Below are 22,350 nucleotides of genomic sequence, written 5' to 3'. Positions count from 1 at the left end.
GTGATTTTCCCCCTAAGATGGAAAATTATACGGAAAATTATCACCACAATCTTTGAAAATGGACCATGTGAGAAATGACTTCTCTCTGATTACAGCAGTGTCTTGGCAATGAGAAAGAAGGAATTTGATTTTCAACTACCGTATATATTCAAGTATAAGCCTAGTTTTTCAGCCCCCTTTTTTTAAGACTGAAAAAGCCCCCCTTGGCTTATACTCGGGTGAGGGTCCTGGTTGGCTTATATTTGGGTCAGCTTATACTCGAGAATATATGGTACATTTATTATTTTTCTCTATTATTATTGGTATTATTACATTTATTATTTTTCTCTATTATTATTGGTATTATTACATTTATTATTTTTCTCTATTATTGTTGCTACTATATTTTACTCTATTTTATTATTATTAATAATACATTTATTATTTCACTCTGATCTTATTATTACATTTATTATTTTACTCTATTATTACATGTATTATTTTCCTGTATTATTATTATTATTTATTATTATTATTATTATTACATGTATTATTTTATTCTATTATTATTAAAAGGATACATAAGGGCATTTACATGGAAGAAGATGAGAATAATTATTTAATCAGAGTTGGACAGTCTTGTCTTAAATTTGAGCTTTATATAAATACAGTAGTCTCATTTATTCAACGTTCTGGATTATCCAATGCATTTTTGTTGTCAGTGTTTTCAAAACATCATGATATTTTGGTGCTAAATTCGTAAATACAGCAATTACTACATAGCAGTACTGCCTATTGAACTACTTTTTCTGTCAAATTTGTTGTATAACATGATGCTTCGGTGCTTAATTTGTAAAATCATAACCTAATTTGATGTTTAATAGGCTTTTCCTTAATCCCTCCTTATTATCCAAGATATTCGCTTATCCAAGCTTCTGCCGACCCGTTTAGCTTGGATAAGTGAGACTCTACTGTATTTATTATTATTATTATTACATGTATTATTTTACTCTATTATTATTAATAGGATACATAAGGGCATTTACATGGAAGAAGATGGAAATAATGATTTGATCAGAGTTGGACAGTCTTATCTTAAATTTGAGCTTGATGTAAATATTCAAAAACATTTAACCTACTGATGCCTCAATTAATGTAATTTTATTGGTATCTCTTTTTATTTCTGAAATTTACCACTCTCGGCTTATATTGGACTCAATGTTTTCCCAGTTTTTTGTGGTAAAATTAGCTGCCTTGGCTTATATTCGGGTCAGCTTATTCTAACGTATATATGGTAATTCTAACTTTGTTCAATACTTCCATTAATAAGAGCTACAACTTCTGAAGCTGCAGAATGACCAGCCTTAAACTGCCTTTCAATCCTGTAAATTTTAAATAACATCTATTAAACATTCACAACCCTTCTCACCCCAAAGCAGCCTTTGGAAACTTTCTCAATGACCTCCTTTAACTGACTATATCTAATGTTGATTCCACTGAACCAAATCAAGATTACATAAATGTTGAAGGAAGGGCACGCTTGAGAAGAATGCTTACTTCTGATTCCTCCGTCCGTTTTGAAGTGCGATGGTAGCTTTTGGATACAATGGTGCCAGCAAATGACTTCACTATGCAAATGTAAATTTGTTGTTATACAACAAATTTGACAGAAAAAGTAGTTCAATACTCAGTAATGCTATGCAGTAATTACTGTATTTATGAATTTAGCACCAAAATATCATGATGTATTGAAAACATTGACTACAAAAATGCATTGGATAATCTAGATTGGATAAGCGAATGTTGGATAAGTGAGATTCTACTGTACTAATAAAATTACATTAATTGAGGCATCGGCAGGTTAAATATTTTTTGAATATTTACATGAAACTGTAATTTAAGATAAAACTGTCCAACTCTGGTTAAATCATTAGTCTCATCTTCTTCAATGTAAATGTGCTTATGTATCCTTTTAATAATAATACAGTAAAATAATAAACGTATTAGTACTAATAAATAGAGTAAAATAATAAATGTAAAAATAAATAGAATAAAATAATAAATGTATCAATAATCATATCGGAGCGAAATAATAAATGTATTAACAATAATAAAAATAGAGTAAAGTAAATGTAATAGTAACAATATTAATAAAATAATAAATGTAATAATAATAATAATAATAATAATATAGAGTAAAATAAGAAATGTAATACAGTAGAGTCTCACTTATCCACCACTCACTTATCCAACGTTCTGGATTATCCAACGCATTTTTGTAGTCGATGTTTTGAATACATCGTGATATTTTGGTGCTAAATTCGTAAATACAGTAATTACTACATAGCATTACTGCGTATTGAACTACTTTTTCTGTCAAATTTGTTGTAGAACATGATGTTTTGGTGCTTAATTTGTAAAATCATAACCTAATTTCATGTTTAATAGGCTTTTCCTTAATGCCTCCTTATTATCCAACATATTCACTTATCCAACATTCTGCCGGCTCGTTTACGTTGGATAAGCAAGACTCTACAGTACTAATAAATAAGTAAAATAATAAATATAAAAATAAATAATAAATGTAACAATAATCATATTGGACTGAAATAATAAATGTATTAATAATAATAAAAATAGAGTAAAATAAATGTAATAGTAACAATATTAATAGAGTAAAATAAATGTAATAATAATAATAGAGTAAAATAATAAAATGTGTTGTCGAAGGCTTTCATGGCCGGGATCACATGGTTGTTGTATGTCTTTCGGGCTGTGTGGCCATGTTCCAGAAGTATTCTCTCCTGACGTTTCGCCCACATCTATGGCAGGCATCTTCAGAGGTTGTGAGGTATGGATGAGGTATGGATAAGTTGATGTTTAATCCTCTGAGGATGCCTGCTATAGATGTGGGCGAAACGTCAGGAGAGAATACTTCTGGAACATGGCCACACAGCCCGAAGGACATACAACAACCCTAAAATAATAAATGTAATAATAATAATAGAGTAAAATAATAAATGTAATAATAATAATGAATAGAGTAAAATAATCAATGTAATAATACCAATAATAATAGAGAAAAATAATAAATGTACCATATATACTCGAGTATAAGCCGACTCAAATATAAGCCAACCAGGACCCTCACCTGAGTATAAGCCGAAGGGGGCTTTTTCAGTCCTAAAAAAGGGCTGAAAAACTCAGCTTATACTCGAGTATATACGGTAATTAATTACCATTGTCTTAAAGGGTAGTGAAAGAGCTTGAAGGATTACCTTTAATATATTTGTTATTATTTTCATATGTGCAGCATTTTTGTAAATGCAAAGCGTATTTTCTTAGAAAATATGCCTTCCAAGGATCAGTAAATGTGGGCAGAACGCCTTTACGTTTTAAATATAAACTACATTCTGAAGTGAGAAGCCACTGGATGGCCTCACATACCCAAAAATATAGGGCTGAACACTATGTTTCTGTTCTGAGGCACCGAAATATCCCCTGCGTAAGGCAACGTGAATTTTAGAGTCACATGATGGAGCCATAGGCCTGCTCGAGATGCAACGTGTATGGTTTGAATTACTTGAAACCAAGTCCTTTTCCCTACAGAACTGTAGGTTTTTGTAGTCTGAGTCTTTAAGCAGAAGACGTCACTGCATACAGGAAGCTGAGTTTGCACTAGAACTGTCTGCTATTTTCCTCCGAGCAGCAATTTCATCAAACTGACCATAAAGAGAGAGTGCAAGCCTGTTGCATCTGCAGAATATTTTCTTTCACAGGTAAGTGATATACAGTTCTTTGTTTTGAATATGAAATATTTTCAACTCCAGTTAAAGCCGTTAAACATATTGTATGCAAAGAGCTTTGGACTTCTAACCCTCTTTCCTTTCCAAATTTTTCGAAAGGATGCAAACTGCCTATTAATGTCTCATCTGGGGGGGAAACATGCTATAAAAATGTATTGTCGAAGGCTTTCATGGCCGGAATCACTGGGTTGCTGTGAGTCTTTTGGGCTGTCTGGCCATGTTCCAGAAGCATTCTCTCCTGAAGTTTCGCCCACATGCTGTAAAAATGTATCGTCGAAGGCTTTCATGGCCGGAATCACTGGGTTGCTGTGAGTCCTTCGGGCTGTCTGGCCATGTTCCAGAAGCATTCTCTCCTGACGTTTCACCCACATGTTGTAAAAATGTATAGTCGAAGGCTTTCATGGCCGGAATCACTGAATTGCTGGGAGTCTTTCCAGCTGTCTGGCCATGTTCCAGAAGCATTCTCTCCTGATGTTTCGCCCACATGCTGTAAAAATGTATCATTGAAGGCTTTCATGGCCGGAATCACTGAATTGCTGTGAGTCTTTCAGGCTGTCTGGCCATGTTCCAGAAGCATTCTCTCCTGACGTTTCGCCCACATGCTTTAAAAATGTATCGTCGAAGGCTTTCATGGCCGGAATCACTGAATTGCTGTGAGTCTTTCAGGCTGTCTGGCCATGTTCCAGAAGCATTCTCTCCTGACGTTTCGCCCACATCTGTGGCAGGCATCCTCAGAGGTTGTGAGGTATATTTTTCCACTTTTCTACTACAATACTTTTGATGAATAAGTGTCACTTAAATGCTGAAGAAGCCAGATGCTTCAACTATTTAAACAAACAGCTGGGGGAGGATTATCTATTTGTATTAAACATTCATTTTTTCTTCTGCTATTCTAGAGGAAAAAATGAACTAAGAGTGACAGAAATGGCAAAATTTAAACAACACTGTTGACATTCTTCTATACAGGGTTGTTGTATGTTTTCCGGGCTGTATGGCCATGTTCTAGAAGTATTCTCTCCTGACGTTTCGCCCACATCTATGACAAGCATTCTCAGAGGTTGTGAGAAAAACAATGCAAAAAAGCACAAAGGTTGTATGGCCAGGGTTGAGCTGGCATCTTTCTGTATCCCATCACACTTTGATCCCAACTCATGACTATGTTATGGTTTGTTGTCGAAGGCTTTCGTGGCTTGTTGTATGTTTACCGGGCTGTATGGCCATGTTCCAGATGCATTCTCTCCTGACATTTCGCCCACATCTATGGCAGGCATCCTCAGAGGTGGTGAGGTGGGTGAAATGTCAGGAGAGAATGCTTCTGGAACATGGCCATACAGCCTGGAAAATATACAACAACCCTGTGATCCTGGCCATGAAAGCCTTCGACGACACATTCTTCTATACAGATGTCTCAACTTTCTAATATTTTTTTGCTGTTTTTTTTATATTGTTGTGTTGGGCAAGGCCCCATGTAAGCCGCCCTGAGTCCCTTTGGAGAGATGGGATGAAGTATAAGAATAAAGTTATTATTATTATTATTATTATTATTATTATTATTATTATTTTACTATGACACAGCAAACAAGATAGATATGCTGTATTTCATATCACAAAATCACAAGTCGAACACTTCCCAAGTGTCTAGGACTGTGTGATATATTTTCGGATGATGCGCTCAGATCCCATTATTATTATTATTATTATTATTATTATTATTATTATTATTATTATTATTATTATTATTATTATTATATGTTTGTGCAGAAATAATTCCCCTGTCCAATTCAGTTCTACTGTAATCCAATGTAGTATTAAAAAAGTTAAAACCACACAGATTTGTTAGCAGTTGCGTGCAAAACATTCTGCGGGCGAAACAACTTCCCAAAAAAAGGAAGTAGGATTCTCATATGCAGAAACGACGATACAAAAACAGTTTTGGTTTCTCAAATAATGCCACCCAAACAGTACTACAGCTTGAAAGTTTTCAAATAAGCTGTCAGTTTATTTCTTGAGTGTTTTAAGCAAATTGTTTCGACTCCTGGCTTTCTTTGTCGAGAGAGATCTATCTATCCTGTGGTCCTCGCAATCTCTTCCGTGCCGTGGTTCAGCTCCATCTATCGGCAGCGAAAATTTATGAGCTGAGCATTTTGAGCCTAAGAACAGGATTCCAGAACATTTTTACCTCCATTGCCAAAGTAAATAAACCTTAACACTAACAGCACACTGCTCTGTTTTAAAAATAGAGAGGCCAGACAAATGAAAGAATGGGAACCAGGAGAAAAAGTGAGGATGGGGAGCGGGATTAGAAAGAATCTTGCCTACTGCTGTTTTGTAATAAATGGGTGACTATTTGTGCTCTCTTTTCCATAGCAGTAAAATACAGATAAATACAAAATACACCATTAAAATACTACATAAAAATTCTACATACCCTATATACTCGAGTATAAGCCCACCCGAATATAAGCTGAGGCAACTAATTTTACTGCAAAAACCTGGGAAAACATTGACTCAAATATAAGCCGAGAGCGGTAAATTTCCGAAATAAAAATAGATACTAATAAAATTACATTAATTGAGGCATCGACAGGTTAAATATTTTTTGAATATTTACATAAAACTGGGAAAACATTGACTCCAGTATAAGCCGAGGGTGGTAAATTTCAGAAATAAAAATAGATACTAATAAATTACATTGATTGAGGCATCGGCAGGTTAAATATTTTTTGAATATTTACATAAAACTGGGAAAACACTGACTCCAGTATAAGCCGAGGGTGGTAAATTTCCGAAATAAAAATAGATACTACTAAAATTACATTGATTGAGGCATCGGCAGGTTAAATATTTTTTGAATATTTACATAAAACTGGGAAAACATTGATTCCAGTATAAGCCGAGGGTGGTAAATTTCAGAAATAAAAATAGATACCAATAAAATTACATTAATTGAAGCATTGGTAGGTTAAATGTTTTCTGAATATTTACATCAATCTCAAATTTAAGATAAGACTGTCCAACTCTGATCAAATCATTATTCTCACCTTCTTCAATGTAAATGTGCTTATGTATCCTTTTAATAACAATAGAGCAAAATAATACATGTAATTATAGAGTAAAATAATAAATGCAATAATAATAATAAGATCAGAGTGAAATAATAAATGTATTAATAAGAATAATGTGATACGAAATCCAGCATATCTATCTTGTTTGCTGTGTCATACAATGCCGTTGTGTCAATAATAAAAATAAAAATAAAAATAGAGTAAAATAAATGTAATAGTAGCAACAATAATAGAGAAAAATAATAAATGTAACAATACCAATAATAATAGAGAAAAAATAATAAATGTACCATATATTCTCGAGTATAAGGTGATCCAAATAAGCCAACCAAGGCCCTCACCTGAGTATAAGCTGAGGGGGGCTTTTTCAGTCTTAAAAAAGGGCTGAAAAACTAGGCTTATACTCGAGTATATACGGTATATCAATGACGGGATGCACTCTTAAAATACTACATAAAATACTATATGAGCTAGATATTGCATAGCTAAAAACCAAGTCAGTTCAGTATTATTAAAACTTAAGCAAGGAACACTTTGGGTATAAACAGCTCATTTTAATAACCCACCAGCTCAGGCTTCAGCGGATGTACTATTCTCGGTAAATTCTTTTCTGTGGGTTTTTTTCCCCCAACCATAAGAAACTCCCAAGTGATTTTTCAGTTCAACATATATTAATGAAGTAGAATTTATATTGGTAGCTGAATGGAAAGAAACTAATCCCATTTACATCAAAATCCTAATTCCTTGCTGAGCATTGGCAAATGACTGTCAGTCGAGCAGACAAATCCTTCCCATGCAATGCATACACACAATTTAGGCTTATGCCGTGAGTGCAGCTTTCCGACATCTAGTACTCCCTTTTCATACAGCATTGGAAAAGCAGCTTCACGGTAGACAATCTTGTCTTTCTGTTTCTAGCAGTGTTTCTAGAGATAAAGGTCTTGCTGTGAGAAGCAGGATGCTACACCTAAATATCTGGCTGTTTAGGGAGCCCCCGGTGGCACAGTGGGTTGAACCACTGAGTTGCTCAACTTGCTGACCAAAGGGATGCCAGGTTCGAATTCGGGGAGTGGGTGAGCTCCCACTATTAGCCCCAGCTTCTGCCAACATGCAAATGTGAGTAGATCAATAGGTACCGCTCTGGTAGGAAGGTAACAGCGCTCCATGCAGTCATGCCAGCCACATGAGCTTGGAGATGTCTATGGACAACGCCGGCTCTTCGGCTTAGAAATGGAGATGAGCACCAACCCCCAGAGTCGGACACGACTGGACTTAATGTCAGGGGAAACCTTTACCTATCTGGCTCTTTATATATTACTAGCTGTGCCCGGCCACGCGTTGCTGTGGCGAAGTATGGTGGTATGGGAAATAGAGTATTGAGGAATTGGTGGTAGTTAAGGTAAAGGGTCCCGTGGGCTGAGTGGGTTGCTAGGAGACCAAGTGAGCGGAGCTTAGCAGCAATTGGATAAAAACAATTATTCCTCTCCCTCTAATTAGGACTTTATTTTTCTTTTCTTTTTGTTGTATCAACCTAGAGGAATGGATGAGGGTTTGTGCTGTCAATTTTCGAGGTTGTGGGGTGTTTACTTTTGTTGTTTTGTCCGCTGCCGTGATGCCATCACTCTTTTATATATATAGACTAGCTTGGGTACCCAGCGATGCCCATGTTACTTGAAAAGGGATTTGTTTGTTTTTGGGTGTTATGTTTGGTCATATGTTAGCCTATGTTTTAGAAAAAAAACTCAGTCATTGCTTCTGTTTTGTATGAATGCTTCCATTAGAAAATGCATAAGGATGTGGGTGAACTACAAATTCCAAAAATCTTGGGTCAACCCTCCCAAAACTCTCCCAGTATTCACAGTTGGCCATGTTGGGTCTGTGTGTCAAGTTTGGTCCAGATCTGTCGTTGGCTGGGTTCAGTGTTTTCTGAATACGAGTGAACTACAACTCCCAGATTTCCAGGGCAATCACCCCAAACCCATGCTAGTATTCACGGTTGGCCATGTTGGGTCTGTGTGTCAAGTTTGTTCCAGATCTGTCGTTGGATGGGTTCAGTGTTTTCTGAATGTGGGTGAACTACAACTCCCAGATTCCCAGGACAATTACCCCCAAACCCTGCCAGTATGCAAATTTGGCCATGTCAGGTCTGCACGCATGCAAAACTTTTCATCAAAAAGTTCAAACTCCACTCAGACTACAAAGTTTGCGGTTGAGTGAGACAGGTTTATTTGTTTCACATAGGTCTGATATAGCTTTCACGGTCAAGATCCTATTCTATATTCCCCAGCTAAACAAGTTCAAAACATACATAACAAGACTTAGCTCATGTTTATGAACGGATTCTTATGATTTGTTATTTGAGATCTGACCAAATGGCATTTGGGTGGGCTTTATATATACAGTAGAGTCTCACTTATCCAACATAAACGGGCCGGCAGAAGCTTGGATAAGCGAATATCTTGCATAATAAGGAGGGATTAAGGAAAAGCCTATTAAACATCAAATTAGGTTATGATTTTACAAATTAAGCTCCAAAACATCATGTTATACAACAAATTTGACAGAAAAAGTAGTTCAATACGCAGTAATGCTATGTAGTAATTACTGTATTTACGAATTTAGCACCAAATTATCACGCTATATTGAAAACATTGACTACAAAAATGACTTGGATAATCCAGAGGCTTGGATAAGCGAATATGTTGGATAATAATGAGGAATTAAGGAAAAGCCTATTAAACATCAACTTAGGTTATGATTTTACAAATTAAGCTCCAAAACATTATGTTATACAACAAATTTGACAGAAAAAGTAGTTCAATATGCAGTAATGTTATGTTGTAATTACTGTATTTACGAATTTAGCACCAAAATATCACGATATATTGAAAACATTGACTACAAAAATGACTTGGATAATCCAGAGGCTTGGATAAGCAAATATCTTGGATAATAAGGAGGAATTAAGGAAAAGCCTATTAAACATCAAGTTAGGTTATGATTTTACAAATTAAGCACCAAAACATCATGTTATACAACAAATTTGACAGAAAAAGTAGTTCAATACGCAGTAATGCTGTGTAGTAATTACTGTATTTACAAATTTGGCACCAAAATATCACAATGTATTGAAAACATTGACTACAAAAATGGCTTGAATAATCCAGAGGCTTGGATAAGTGAAACTCTACTGTACTCGCACTAACCAAGTAACAGTTCAAAAGACAGTTACTAACAAACACACAAAATAAAGGCAGGGTTACTGTGAGTCTTTCGGGCTGTATGGCCCTGTTCCAGAAGCTTTTTCTCCTGACGTTTCGCCTGCCACAGATGTGGGCGAAATGTCAGGGGAGAAAGTTTCTGGAACAGGGCCATACAGCCCGAAAGACTGACAGCAACATAGTGATTTCAGCCATGAAAGCCTTTGACAATACATTAAAATAAAGGCACCTTGGTGCTTCACAATCACCTGCTTGAGAATCACCGAACAGCAATTAATGGGGTGATATAAAGTGCAAAATTTCTAACTGTGACAGAACTCTATTAAAGACACATAAGAAAGCCTTATGGAAGAATATTATTCTATTATTAGATGAGACTCTATGGAAACCTCTGATAAGGAGAAAAAAACCCAAGCCATTGGAGTGCCACAGCAACTCATTGTATATATACACTCTGCTTGAACAGATCAGCTTTGCATATTATTGAATGATTTGAAGAAGCCCCTGCATTAAATCGGGAGATTAATGCAAAAACTGAAATGCTTATGTTCGAAAGGAAACAGAAGATGAAATACCAAACGTAGCATGCTATATATTTTAATTGCAGATATGTGCAGGCACTATAAACTAGCTTTCAAAATGTGCTAATGGTTTTCAAAGCTGCATGATTTTAAATATGAATTGTTTATCCTATCGCAACACAAGCTCTGTATCTTCTTTTCTAAAAACCCAGAATAATATTGGCAACCGATTTCCTCTAACAAACTATATGGAAATCGTCTTTTTTGATAATGAACAAATTGTGCTTTTAGGTGGCCAATAAAATGACATGTTCCATATTTATTGCAGTCATTTTCTGAGGAGCAAACAGACACTGAATCTTTCTACGTAGTCTATTATTTGCTTAAAAGGAAAAATGATGCCTTCTCATGGTAACAGAATCATGATGGCACCACATGATTGAGCCATTACAGATAATCCCCTGTCGGCTTCACCTTAAGAAACCCAAATCTTTAGGAATTTATAACTGCTATAAACATAAACATGCACATGCAGAGGCCAAAGTTAGCGATTAAGAACATAATCAGATAATAGTGCTAAAACTTTTAAGTTTGAAAGAAACAAAATACAGTAGAGTCTCACTTATCCAACATAAACGGGCCGGCAGAATGTTGGATCAGTGAATATGTTGGATAATAAGGAGGCATTAAGGAAAAGCCTATTAAACATCAAATTAGGTTATGATTTTACAAATTAAGCACCAAAACATCATGTTATACAACAAATTTGACAGAAAAGGTAGTTCAATATGAAGTAATGCTATGTAGTAATTACTGTATTTACGAATTTAGCACCAAAATATCATGGTGTATTGAAAACATTGACTACAAAAATGCGTTGGATAATCCAGAACGTTGGATAACCGAGTCTTGGATTAGTGAGACTCTACTGTAGCCTTTTCCAATCCTTACAAACCGTACCATGGGATTTAGGCAAATGAACTCTTTAAATAAAAAAGTGCTATTAGTTATGATGGGAAATGGTGGTTTTCTCAAAGGGTTGTTGTGTGTTTTCCGGGCTGTATTGCCATGCTCCAGAAGCATTTTCTCCTGACGTTTCACCCACATCTATGCCAGCCATCCTCAGAGGGGTGAAGCATAGGTCTGTATAGGTCTGAGGTATAGGTGTACATACCTCACAACCTCTGAGGATGCTTGCCATAGATGTGGGCGAAACGTCAGAAGAGAATGCTTCTGGAACATGGCCATACAGCTCGGAAAACACACAACAACCCTGCGATTCTGGCCATGAAAGTCTTCGTCAACAGTTTTCACAAATGTTGTAAAAGGTCTATTGTTAAAAGAAAAGCCATAGACAGGTTACAAGTTCTAGAAGAATAGGATCTCTATCACTACCATCATTACCAATACTGTCATTTTTATCATTACCACCTTTATTTACACCCCACCTTTCAAAACACTAAGGCTCCCTTGTGCCAGTGAAGACAGATATATTAGTGCATTGAATGAAAAAGGGCTGAAAAGCAGGCAGATGCTAGAAGAGGGAAAATGTTTTGTTTTTCACAAGGCTAGTATGTGGCAAGCATCATTTTCCTGGCTGGTTGACTGTACAGAAATTAGCCTGTCCTGTTACCGGGACTATGGTTGGGTTCAGGTTATGATAAATATCAAGCCTTTCTTCATGAATCTCAAAGCCATAAACAGTATTAACATTGCCCATGAGTCAAGGAACTATGCCATTAATTCCACATGCCAGAGAGGGAGGGAAGGTTTGGATTCCTATCGCCTGCATATCAGATCTCCTATGTCATACAAAGTCAAGGAGAAGTTTAAAAACGGTTCGTGAAAACTGTAGCAAAGAGAGAGGATGTGTAAGAATGCAGAAAGCCACCACATAGCCACCACATTGCTCAGAGCATGGGAAATAAGCAAGACGAACTCCAACTCCTAGCACAGCACCACACATACGATGTCATAGGCATCACTGAAACCTGGTGGGATAACTCCCATCACTGGAATTTAACCATTGAGGGCTATAACCTCTTTCACAGAAATAGAACAAAGGGGAGAGGAGGGGGAGTAGCTTTATATGTCAAAAACAGTTACGTTGCAGAAGAAATGCAAGACTGTAATCCGGGAAACCAGCTTGAAAGCATCTGGATAAGAATCAAGGGAACCGGGACTCAAAAAGATCTTGTCGTGGGTGTCTACTACAGACCTCCGAGTCAGGATGAAGGACTTGATGAAGCCTTCTGTCAACAGCTGACCAAACAGGCACAAAGAAGAGATATAGTAGTCATGGACGATTTCAATTATCCCGATATCTGCTGGAAAACAAACTCAGCCAAGAGTACAAAGTCCAACAAATTCCTCACTTGCCTTGCAGATAATTTTATGGTCCAGAAGGTAGAAGAGGCAACAAGGGGATCAGCAACTCTTGATCTAATCTTAACAAATGTGGAAGACCTGATCAATACAGTTGAAGTGGTTGGATCCTTAGGGGCAAGTGACCATGTGCTCCTGCAGTTTGCAATACAAAGGAATGCTGAAACTAAGACAAGTCAAACACGCATTCTGGACTTTAAGAGAGCTGACTTCCAAAAAATGAAGGAATTACTGAGCGGCATTCCATGGACGCCGATATTAAAAAACAAGGGAGTTAAGGATGGATGGGAGTTTTTCAAAAGTGAAATACTCAAGGCGCAAATGCAAACAGTGCCAACAAAGAAGAAAAATAAGACAAGTGCAAAGAAGCCAGAATGGATGTTCAAAGAACTTCTAACTGAGCTAAAGCTCAAAAGTGACATGCACAAGAAGTGGAAAAGGGGAGAAATCACCAAAGAAGAATTCAAACGTATAGCCAACTCCTGTAGGGAAAAGGTTCGCAAGGCTAAAGCGCAAAATGAGCTCAGGCTTGCCAGGGACATAAAAAACAACAAAAAAGGCTTTTTTGCTTACGTTGGTAGAAAAAGGAAGAAAAAGGAGGCGATAGGGCCATTGCAAGGAGAAGATGGGGTGATGGCGACAGGGGACAGGGAAAAGGCAGAACTACTTAATGCCTTCTTTGCCTCGGTCTTCTCAGAAAAAGAAAGCCATCTTCAACCTCAGCAACACGGAATGGACGAAGGATTGGGGGAAATCCAACCCCAAATAGGGAAACAAGTTGTCCAGGAACACTTGGCCTCTCTAAACGAATTCAAGTCCCCAGGGCCAGATCAGCTACACCCAAGAGTACTGAAGGAACTAGCGGAAGTTATTTCAGAACCACTGGCAATTATTTTCGAGAGTTCTTGGAGAACGGGAGAAGTCCCAGCAGATTGGAGGAGGGCGAATGTGGTCCCTATCTTCAAGAAGGGAAAAAAGAACGACCCAAACAATTACCGTCCGGTCAGCCTCACATCAATACCAGGCAAAATTCTGGAAAAGATCATTAAGGAAGTGGTCTGCGAACACTTAGAAACAAATGCGGTCATTGCTAACAGTCAACATGGATTTACCAAAAACAAGTCATGCCAGACTAATCTGATCTCTTTTTTCGATAGAGTTACGAGTTGGGTCGATACAGGGAATGCTGTGGATGTAGCGTACCTGGATTTCAGTAAGGCCTTCGACAAAGTCCCCCACGACCTTCTGGCAAACAAACTAGTAAAATGTGGGCTAGACAAAACTACGGTTAGGTGGATCTGTAATTGGCTAAGCGAACGAACCCAAAGGGTGCTCACCAATGCGTCGTCTTCATCATGGAAAGAAGTGACAAGTGGAGTGCCGCAGGGTTCTGTCCTGGGCCCGGTTCTGTTCAACATCTTTATTAATGACTTAGACGAAGGATTAGAAGGCACGATCATCAAGTTTGCAGACGACACAAAACTGGGAGGGAGTGCTAACACTCCAGAAGACAGGAGCAGAATTCAAAACGATCTTGACAGACTAGAGAGATGGGCCAAAACTAACAAAATGAAGTTCAACAGGGACAAATGCAAGATACTTCACTTCGGCAGAAAAAATGGAAATCAAAGATACAGAATGGGGGACGCCTGGCTTGACAGCAGTGTGTGCGAAAAAGACCTTGGAGTCCTCGTGGACAACAAGTTAAACATGAGCCAACAATGTGATGCGGCTGCTAAAAAAGCCAATGGGATTCTGGCCTGCATCAATAGGGGAATAGCGTCTAGATCCAGGGAAGTTATGCTCCCCCTCTATTCTGCCTTGGTCAGACCACACCTGGAATACTGTGTCCAATTTTGGGCACCACAGTTGAAGGGAGATATTGACAAGCTGGAAAGCGTCCAGAGGAGGGCGACTAAAATGATTAAGGGTCTGGAGAACAAGCCCTATGAGGAGCGGCTTAAAGAGCTGGGCATGTTTAGCCTGCAGAAGAGAAGGCTGAGAGGAGACATGATAGCCATGTACAAATACGTGAAGGGAAGTCCTAGGGAAGAGGGAGCAAGCTTGTTTTCTGCTGCCCTGCAGACTAGGACACGGAACAATGGCTTCAAACTACAGGAAAGGAGATTCCACCTGAACATCAGGAAGAACTTCTCACTGTGAGAAGGGCTGTTCGACAGTGGAACTCTCTCCCCAGGGCTGTGGTGGAGGCTCCTTCCTTGGAGGCTTTTAAGCAGAGGCTGGATGGCCATCTGTCGGGGGTGCTTTGAATGCGATTTCCTGCTTCTTAGCAGGGGGTTGGACTAGATGGCCCATGTGGTCTCTTCCAACTCTACTATTCTATGATTCTATGATTCTAGGTTAGAACTACTAACCCTTTTCAGCTCAGGATGACAAATGCAGGATGTTCTCACACTAGTCCCCTACCCAATATGCATAAATCAACATCTAAAAATAGGATGTACTCAAACCAGAGTCTCATATCCAAACCACAATGATAACCAAGGTATGCATTACAGAGAAAGTGGGGCCCTTAAATATCCACCTCCATTTAACTAATGTCAATTCTTCCCCAGAGTTAGGGAAACAGGACCTCCGTGAAAGTGAAAAACTGGAAATAATGAAACATTTTTATATATACCGTATATACTCGAGTATAAGCTGACCCGAATACAAGCCGAGGCACCTAATTTTACCACAAAAAAACTGGGAAAACATTGACTCCAGTATAAGCCGAGGGTGGTAAATTTCAGAAATAAAAATAGATACCAATAAAATTACATTAATAGAGGCATCAGTAGGTTCAATGTTTTTGAATATTTACATAAAGCTCAAATTTAAGATAAGACTGTTCAACTCTGATCAAATCATTATTCTCATCTTCTTCAATGTAAATGTGCTGATGTATCCTTTTAATAATAATAGAGTAAAATAATACATGTAATAATAATAATAATAATAATAATAATAATAATAATAATAATAATAAATACAGGAAAATAATACAAGTACAGTAGAGTCTCACTTATCCAAGCTAAAAGGGCCGGCAGAAGTTTGGATAAGCGAATATCTTGGATAATAAGGAGGGATTAAGGAAAAGACTATTAAACATCAAATTAGGTTATGACTTTACAAATTAAGCACCAAAACAACAAATTTGACAGAAAAAGCATTTCAATACGCAGTAATGTTATGTTGTAATTACTGTATTTACAAATTTAGCACCAAAATATCACGATATATTGAAAACATTGACTACAAAAATGGCTTGGATAAACCAGAAGCTTGGATAAGCGGGGCTTGGATAAGTGAGACTCTACTGTAATAATAAATAGAGTAAAATAATAAATGCAACAATAATAATAAGATCAGAGTGAAATAATAAATGTAGTAATAATAATAATTAAAATAGAGTAAAATAAATGTAATAGTAGCAACAATAATAGAGAAAAATAATAAATGTAATATATATTCTCGAGTATAAGCTGACCCAAATATAAGCCAACCAGGACCCTCACCCGAGTATAAGCCGAAGGGGGCTTTTTCAGTCTTAAAAAAAGGGCTGAAAAACTAGGCTTATACTTGAGTATATACAGTATATACAGTGTGTGTGTGTGTATATATATAAACTCTCTAGGAATTTTTAGTTCTTTCAGTGTGACTTTATGATCAATTTCCACCACAAACTGACTGTAGGATTGCATTGGAGGACTAAGAGATTCCTAGTAGGTCCTCCAGCATGACAAGAGCAAGTTAGACAGATAATCACACTGGACGTCCAAGAGATTCATTTTAAATCAAATTTGTAAGAAACAGAAACACTCTCTCCCCAAGCTCATTCAAATATCCTTCAAAAAGAATTGAAATAATGGTGTTTTTGTGTGAAAAGACATTGTTGAATCATAGTAGGAGTTGTATATAAGGGGTGTGTGGTTTGTACTTTCCTGTATTTTCAAGTTTACACCTTATGTGACAAGAACAGGATTTGATGTTTTCTGGCACTGCTTCCCATAGGAGTTACATTGAATTACATTTTTCAAGTCACTCACTATATTGTCCTTTCCGTTCGCAGGACCTCCAAGAAACCAACGTTTCCCACAAGAATGGTCTCACATAATATGTCATGGGTAAGGTACCCGAGCCAGGGAGGAGACCACAATGCCGAAGACGTCGTGCATTCCGATACTGTAATAGCCAAACTTATGCATATCTACATTGCACTCTTTGTCCTGACTGGTCTATTAGCAGGGATCATTATCTTAGGCATCTTCATTAAGAACTGCATGCACCATGCCTTGAAGAAATTGGATGCCGTGATTTTTGCTCATACCGTCAGCAATATTGCGCTGATTTTGCTGTCCTTCACCGTCACCGCAAGGCCGGACTATCTCAGAGTATCCTACTTCGAATGTGGCACTCTGTCCTTTTTTTTCAACCTGAGTTACTTCAGTTCTCAGTACCTTCGGGTGCTAATGGTGCTGAGCATTTTTTTCAGCAGGCACCCACCCCAGAATGCCTTGATCAGCAAGGCGTACCGAAACGTAACAGTATTCATTGGATTGGTATTGATGTGCGCCTTATGTGCTACCCTGATAGTAACAGCGATGCTGGGTGCAGTGAATAACCACGAAGTAACAGACTGCCAATTAGATCCTTTATTTGCATGGCCCGAGTATGAGATTATTAAATTTACCCTTGGCTTCTGCATCCCATCTTTGGCCAAACTATTCTTCTTCATTCGGTTGCTAGTTAAAAAAACCCATACAGAAATTGACCACTCAAGACAGAGTTTTACGCCTTATTTGACTGTGTTTGCGATCAGCATAACCATGGTTATATGTCGCCTGTTTTACAACGTGATGCTTCTCTACAGGGCCCTCTTGAAGTTACACAGAAGCGTAGGGACAGTTCAAACCGAGCTGACCACAAATATTGCAGAAATCATGCTGTTCAGCGAAAGCTGTCTCAGTTTATTGATCATACTTTTCCTTCATAAGACATGCAGGAGAGGCTTATTGCGTATTGCAAATAAAATTGCAAAGGTCTGCGGGAGACGCGATGGCACCAATACCTTTGAAATACGTGAATTTCACACTGAAGTTTCGTCTGTGCCCTCTGAAAATGAATCACACTTGAATTTGGACTTCCGAAATACCAGCAATTAAAAAAAATAGCTTAAAAGAGATACCTGAATGTATAAAAGGCTTCCAGCCTTATTTACTCTACTGAAGAAGCGATGTTCTTAGGTGCAAAAAGACAGCTGCGATCAAAATAATTGCAGGCTTTGCAAGCATTGTCATTGCAGGTCCATCCTTTGCTTTTGTGGGTGAAGTCCAGGCAGCAGAGTGGAGAACGGTGTGGATAACTTGATGAAGAACTTTAATGAAGAGAAATGTTGTCTCCTTTTTTATTTCTGTCATGGATTTATTTTTTATTTTACTTTTTAAAGATTGCTGACGTTTATAACTAGAATGTATTCAAGATGAGAAAATGCAGTGGAAAGACTGTGGATATTATCATCTACTGAATTAACATACCCTGTTTCCCCTAAAATAAGACATCCCCAGAAAATAAGACCTAGTAGAGGTTTTGCTGAATTGCTAAATATAAGGCCTCCCCCGAAAGTAAGACCTAGCAAAGTTTTTGTTTGGAAGCATGCCCGCCAAACAGAACACTAGATCATGTAGGATCGGTAAATGTTTGTACCATAGTGTTGTACATGGAAATAATGATAGTAACAAGAAATTATTGATAGGATTCAGTTTATCTGGTTATGCTGGTTTGTGATGACAACTACTGTACAGTATATAATAAATGTTCATTTTTAGTTGAACAATAAATGTGAATTCTTCTTCATGGAAAAATAAGACATCCCCTGAAAGTAAAACCTAGAGTATCTTTGGGAACAAAAAGTATTATAAGACACTGTCTTATTTTCGGGGAAACACGGTATTATTTTGCCAATAACTCAGCCATACTGATAGCACCAACTAAGATGTCACTCTCCATAATCCATCAAACATGATGACCTCCAAGTATTTGTAAGGGAGGCAAGTCACTTGCAGAGAGACTCCTTTTCCTTGATTTCTATTCATCCCAACCAAACTCTCAATTCTATTTTTGCAGTCCCAAGGAAGCCTGTTAAAGAATACGTTTGCTTCTAAAAGTCTTTCCAGTACATGGAATCAGTCAACAATGCATGTGACAACAGAAGAACTTGCAGTCTCATTAGATTAGACGTCCTACGGAGAACCAAGCATCCTAAAAGGAAATGAAAGGAGAACTAAAGGGACGTTGCTTTTCGCTGGTATTCAGACTTCCTAACCAAATGAACTGCTGCACCATTCAGGTTTTCAAAAAGACTTATTTTCAGTAGGATGGGAGAAAAAATATTACTTCTACAAACAAAACCATTGTTCTGGGCTTCAAATTATTTTCCTAGGGTTAAAGGTAAAGGTTTTCCCCTGACGTTAAGTCCAGTCATGACCAACTCTGGGGGTTGTTGCTCATCTCCATTTCTAAGCCAAAGAGCCGGCGTTGTCTGTAGACACCTCCAAGGTCATGTGGCCATAGGCATGACTGCATGGAGCGCCGTTACCTTCCCGCCGGAGCGATACCTATTGATCTACTCACATTGGCATGTTTTCAAACAGCTAGGTTGGCAGGAGCTGGGGCTAACAGCGGGTGCTCATTCTGTTCCCAGGATTTGAACCTGGCACCTTTTGGTCCGCAAGTTCAGCAGCTCAGCGCTTTAACACACTGTGCCACCATCTCTGGCCTTAGGTAACAACAAATGCAGGCCACTTTTATCAAGGGGAAATATTATGTGTCAGCATGGACACAGTATTATTATAGAAGCCATTATTATTTTTCTTAGGGCTATCTTATTATTCGGTACCTATTGATCTACTCACATTTGCATGTTTTCGAACTGCTAGGTTGGCTGGAGCTAAGGCAGGCTTAAACCCATTTGGCAAACCTTAGCAAAAGACCCAAACAAAATGACCAACAACACGAAAGATCTATAAGGTGAGCTACTGAAGGGAATAAGGCACATCGGGAAAAAACCCATGTCCATGTTCTATGGTAATTCTGGGCCCCTTAAAATGGTTATGGAGAGAACATTGAAACTATGCCAATCACAAGGGCAAGAAAAAGGCAATAACGACAGTAGCTCTTTCATTAAGCTGGGCAATAAACAGCATTCCAAATGAGTTTGGCAATTTTAACAAAACCCTGATCTGAACAGAAGAAGGAACACGTAAAATGTAATAGGAGTCAGCCCTGCAGGGAGGGTCAAAATGTTACATTGAAAGATTTAGCTGTAACTTAAGACACACTGAATTTTGATATTTATCAGAACAAAAAAACAACCTATCCATAATGGGCCCAAAAGGTAGTCTTTTTTTCTTTATATTACACATGATGGGACCTTTTCCATGTACGTTCTCTCCCTTCACGGAAGCTAATTCTACTTTGAAAAAAACAACTCAAGCGAAGAGGGTAGGACTAGATAACACTGTTCTTTAAGGATAGCATGTGCAGACATTTGACTGTGCTGAACTCAGTCAGGCTTCCAACACATCCCTCCCCAAACCCTAACTGAAGTGAAGCCTAAAGACATCTATCTGCATATGTTTATATTCCTGCATTCTCACACTTGCTTCTAGAAGTTGCCTGATGTAGGAACATGTTTTTGTTCTTGATCTATCCTTTGCTACCATGTATACTGTTATGTACATTTATGATACCATATGCATCAACATATTTAAGGTTATTAAATTAATCTTAAAAGTATTCAGTGTTATAATATTACAGTGAGTTCTCAGAATCTGTTAGGGTTTGGTTCTGGGAGTCACCCCACCCCTCATGAATACCAAAATCTACAGATACAGTAGAGTCTCACTTATCCAAGCCTCGCTTATCCAAGATTCTGGATTATCCAAGCCATTTTTGTAGTCAATGTTTTCAATATATCGTGATATTTTGGTGCTAAATTCATAAATGCAGTAATTACAACATAACATTACTGCGTATTGAACTACAGTAGAGTCTCACTTATCCAAGCCTCGCGTATCCAAGCTTCTGGATTATCCAAGCCATTTTTGTAGTCAATGTTTTCAATATATCATGATATTTTGGTGCTAAATTAGTAAATACAGTAATTACAACATAACATTACTGCGTACTGAAATACTTTTTCTAGCAAATTTGTTGTGTAACATGATGTTTTGGTGCTTAATTTGTAAAATCATTTGATGTTTAATAGGCTTTTCCTTAATTTCTCCTTATTATCCAAGATATTTGCTTATCCAAGCTTCTGCTGGCCTGTTTATGTTGGATAAGTGAGACTCTACTGTATTCAAGTCCCATTTGTTACAATGTCATTCCTTTATATAAAATTGTGATTAGTGCTAGAAAAAGCCTGGGGATATGTAAAACAGCAGAAGACTACATCTAGGTATCCCTATGCAGTGTAGTGCTCTAGGTTTGTGTTTTAGATTTGAAAAATATTTTCAAACCGTGGTTGATTGAATCTCTGGGTGTAAAACCCATGGAAACAGAGGGCTGATTGTGACACTCATCTCACCTGAATACCCTCCAGACATAATAATAGAATAATAGAGTTGGAAGAGACCACATGGACATTTAGTTCAATCCCCTAGGTTAAGGTTAAGGTTTCCCCTGACGTTAAGCCCAGTCATGACCGACTCTGGGTGTTGGTGCTCATCTCTGTTTCTAAGCCAAAGAGCCGGCGTTGTCCGTAGACACCTCCAAGGTCATGTGGCCACTGGCATGACTGCATAGAGTGCTGTTACCTTCCCACCGGAGCGGTACCTATTGATCTACTCACATTTGAATGTTTTCGAACTGCTAGGTTGGCAGGAGCTGGGGCTAACAGAGGGCGCTCATTCTGCTCCCAGGATTTGAACCTGGGACCTTTTGGTCCGCAAGTTCAGCAGCTCAGCGCTTTAACACACTGTGCCACCAATCTCCTACCATGCAGGAAAAGCACAATAAAAGCAATAATACTCCAGGTAAACAACTATCCTGAACTCTTGTGTATGTTCACATATTACGACTTCTCCCAGAAACACCATTTCATCACTAGTGCTTCCTGTAGACATCACAATGTCTAGAAACAACTGCCAAATATGCTGGGTTTGGGATGCAATAAGCATCCGTGCCAGGAGAGGGCTTGGAGGATGCTGTCCAACTGATTCAGATATGGAGATAAATATAATTATGATGCTCTGCTCTACTAGTACATTGCACATCTTCCTAACAGAGGAGTGTGGGCAGATGTGTGCACATATGATCACCTCGCTGGGCACAGAAAGGACTTCTAAAGGCAAGGAGAACAATGCAGAAG

General features: G+C 38.0%; 2 protein-coding genes across 5 annotated transcripts in view; one reads left to right on the top strand and one right to left on the bottom strand.

Moving 5' to 3' along the window:
• cunh7orf50 (chromosome unknown C7orf50 homolog) overlaps nucleotides 1-22,350 on the bottom strand; it is a 134,512-nt gene that overhangs the window by 84,217 nt on the left and 27,945 nt on the right. The window lies entirely within an intron of this gene.
• On the top strand, nucleotides 3,438-20,774 carry LOC103280211 (uncharacterized). The gene is made up of 2 exons (XM_008118401.3): nucleotides 3,438-3,758; nucleotides 17,050-20,774. Exon 2 carries the CDS (start codon nucleotides 17,081-17,083, stop codon nucleotides 18,140-18,142), a length of 1,062 nt encoding a protein of 353 aa, XP_008116608.2. The 5' UTR covers nucleotides 3,438-3,758; nucleotides 17,050-17,080; the 3' UTR covers nucleotides 18,143-20,774.

This window comes from Anolis carolinensis, unplaced genomic scaffold (assembly GCF_035594765.1).
Source record: "Anolis carolinensis isolate JA03-04 unplaced genomic scaffold, rAnoCar3.1.pri scaffold_13, whole genome shotgun sequence".
Classification (NCBI taxonomy): Eukaryota; Metazoa; Chordata; class Lepidosauria; order Squamata; family Dactyloidae; genus Anolis; species Anolis carolinensis.
The sequence above is the reverse complement of the archived record's forward strand: the minus strand, read 5'-3'. Positions and strand labels throughout refer to the sequence as shown.

What these genes read in the sequence shown, in the direction of transcription:
- LOC103280211 (XM_008118401.3), top strand. Translation starts at nt 17,081, where the DNA reads ATGGTCTCACATAATATGTCATGGGTAAGGTACCCGAGCCAGGGAGGA.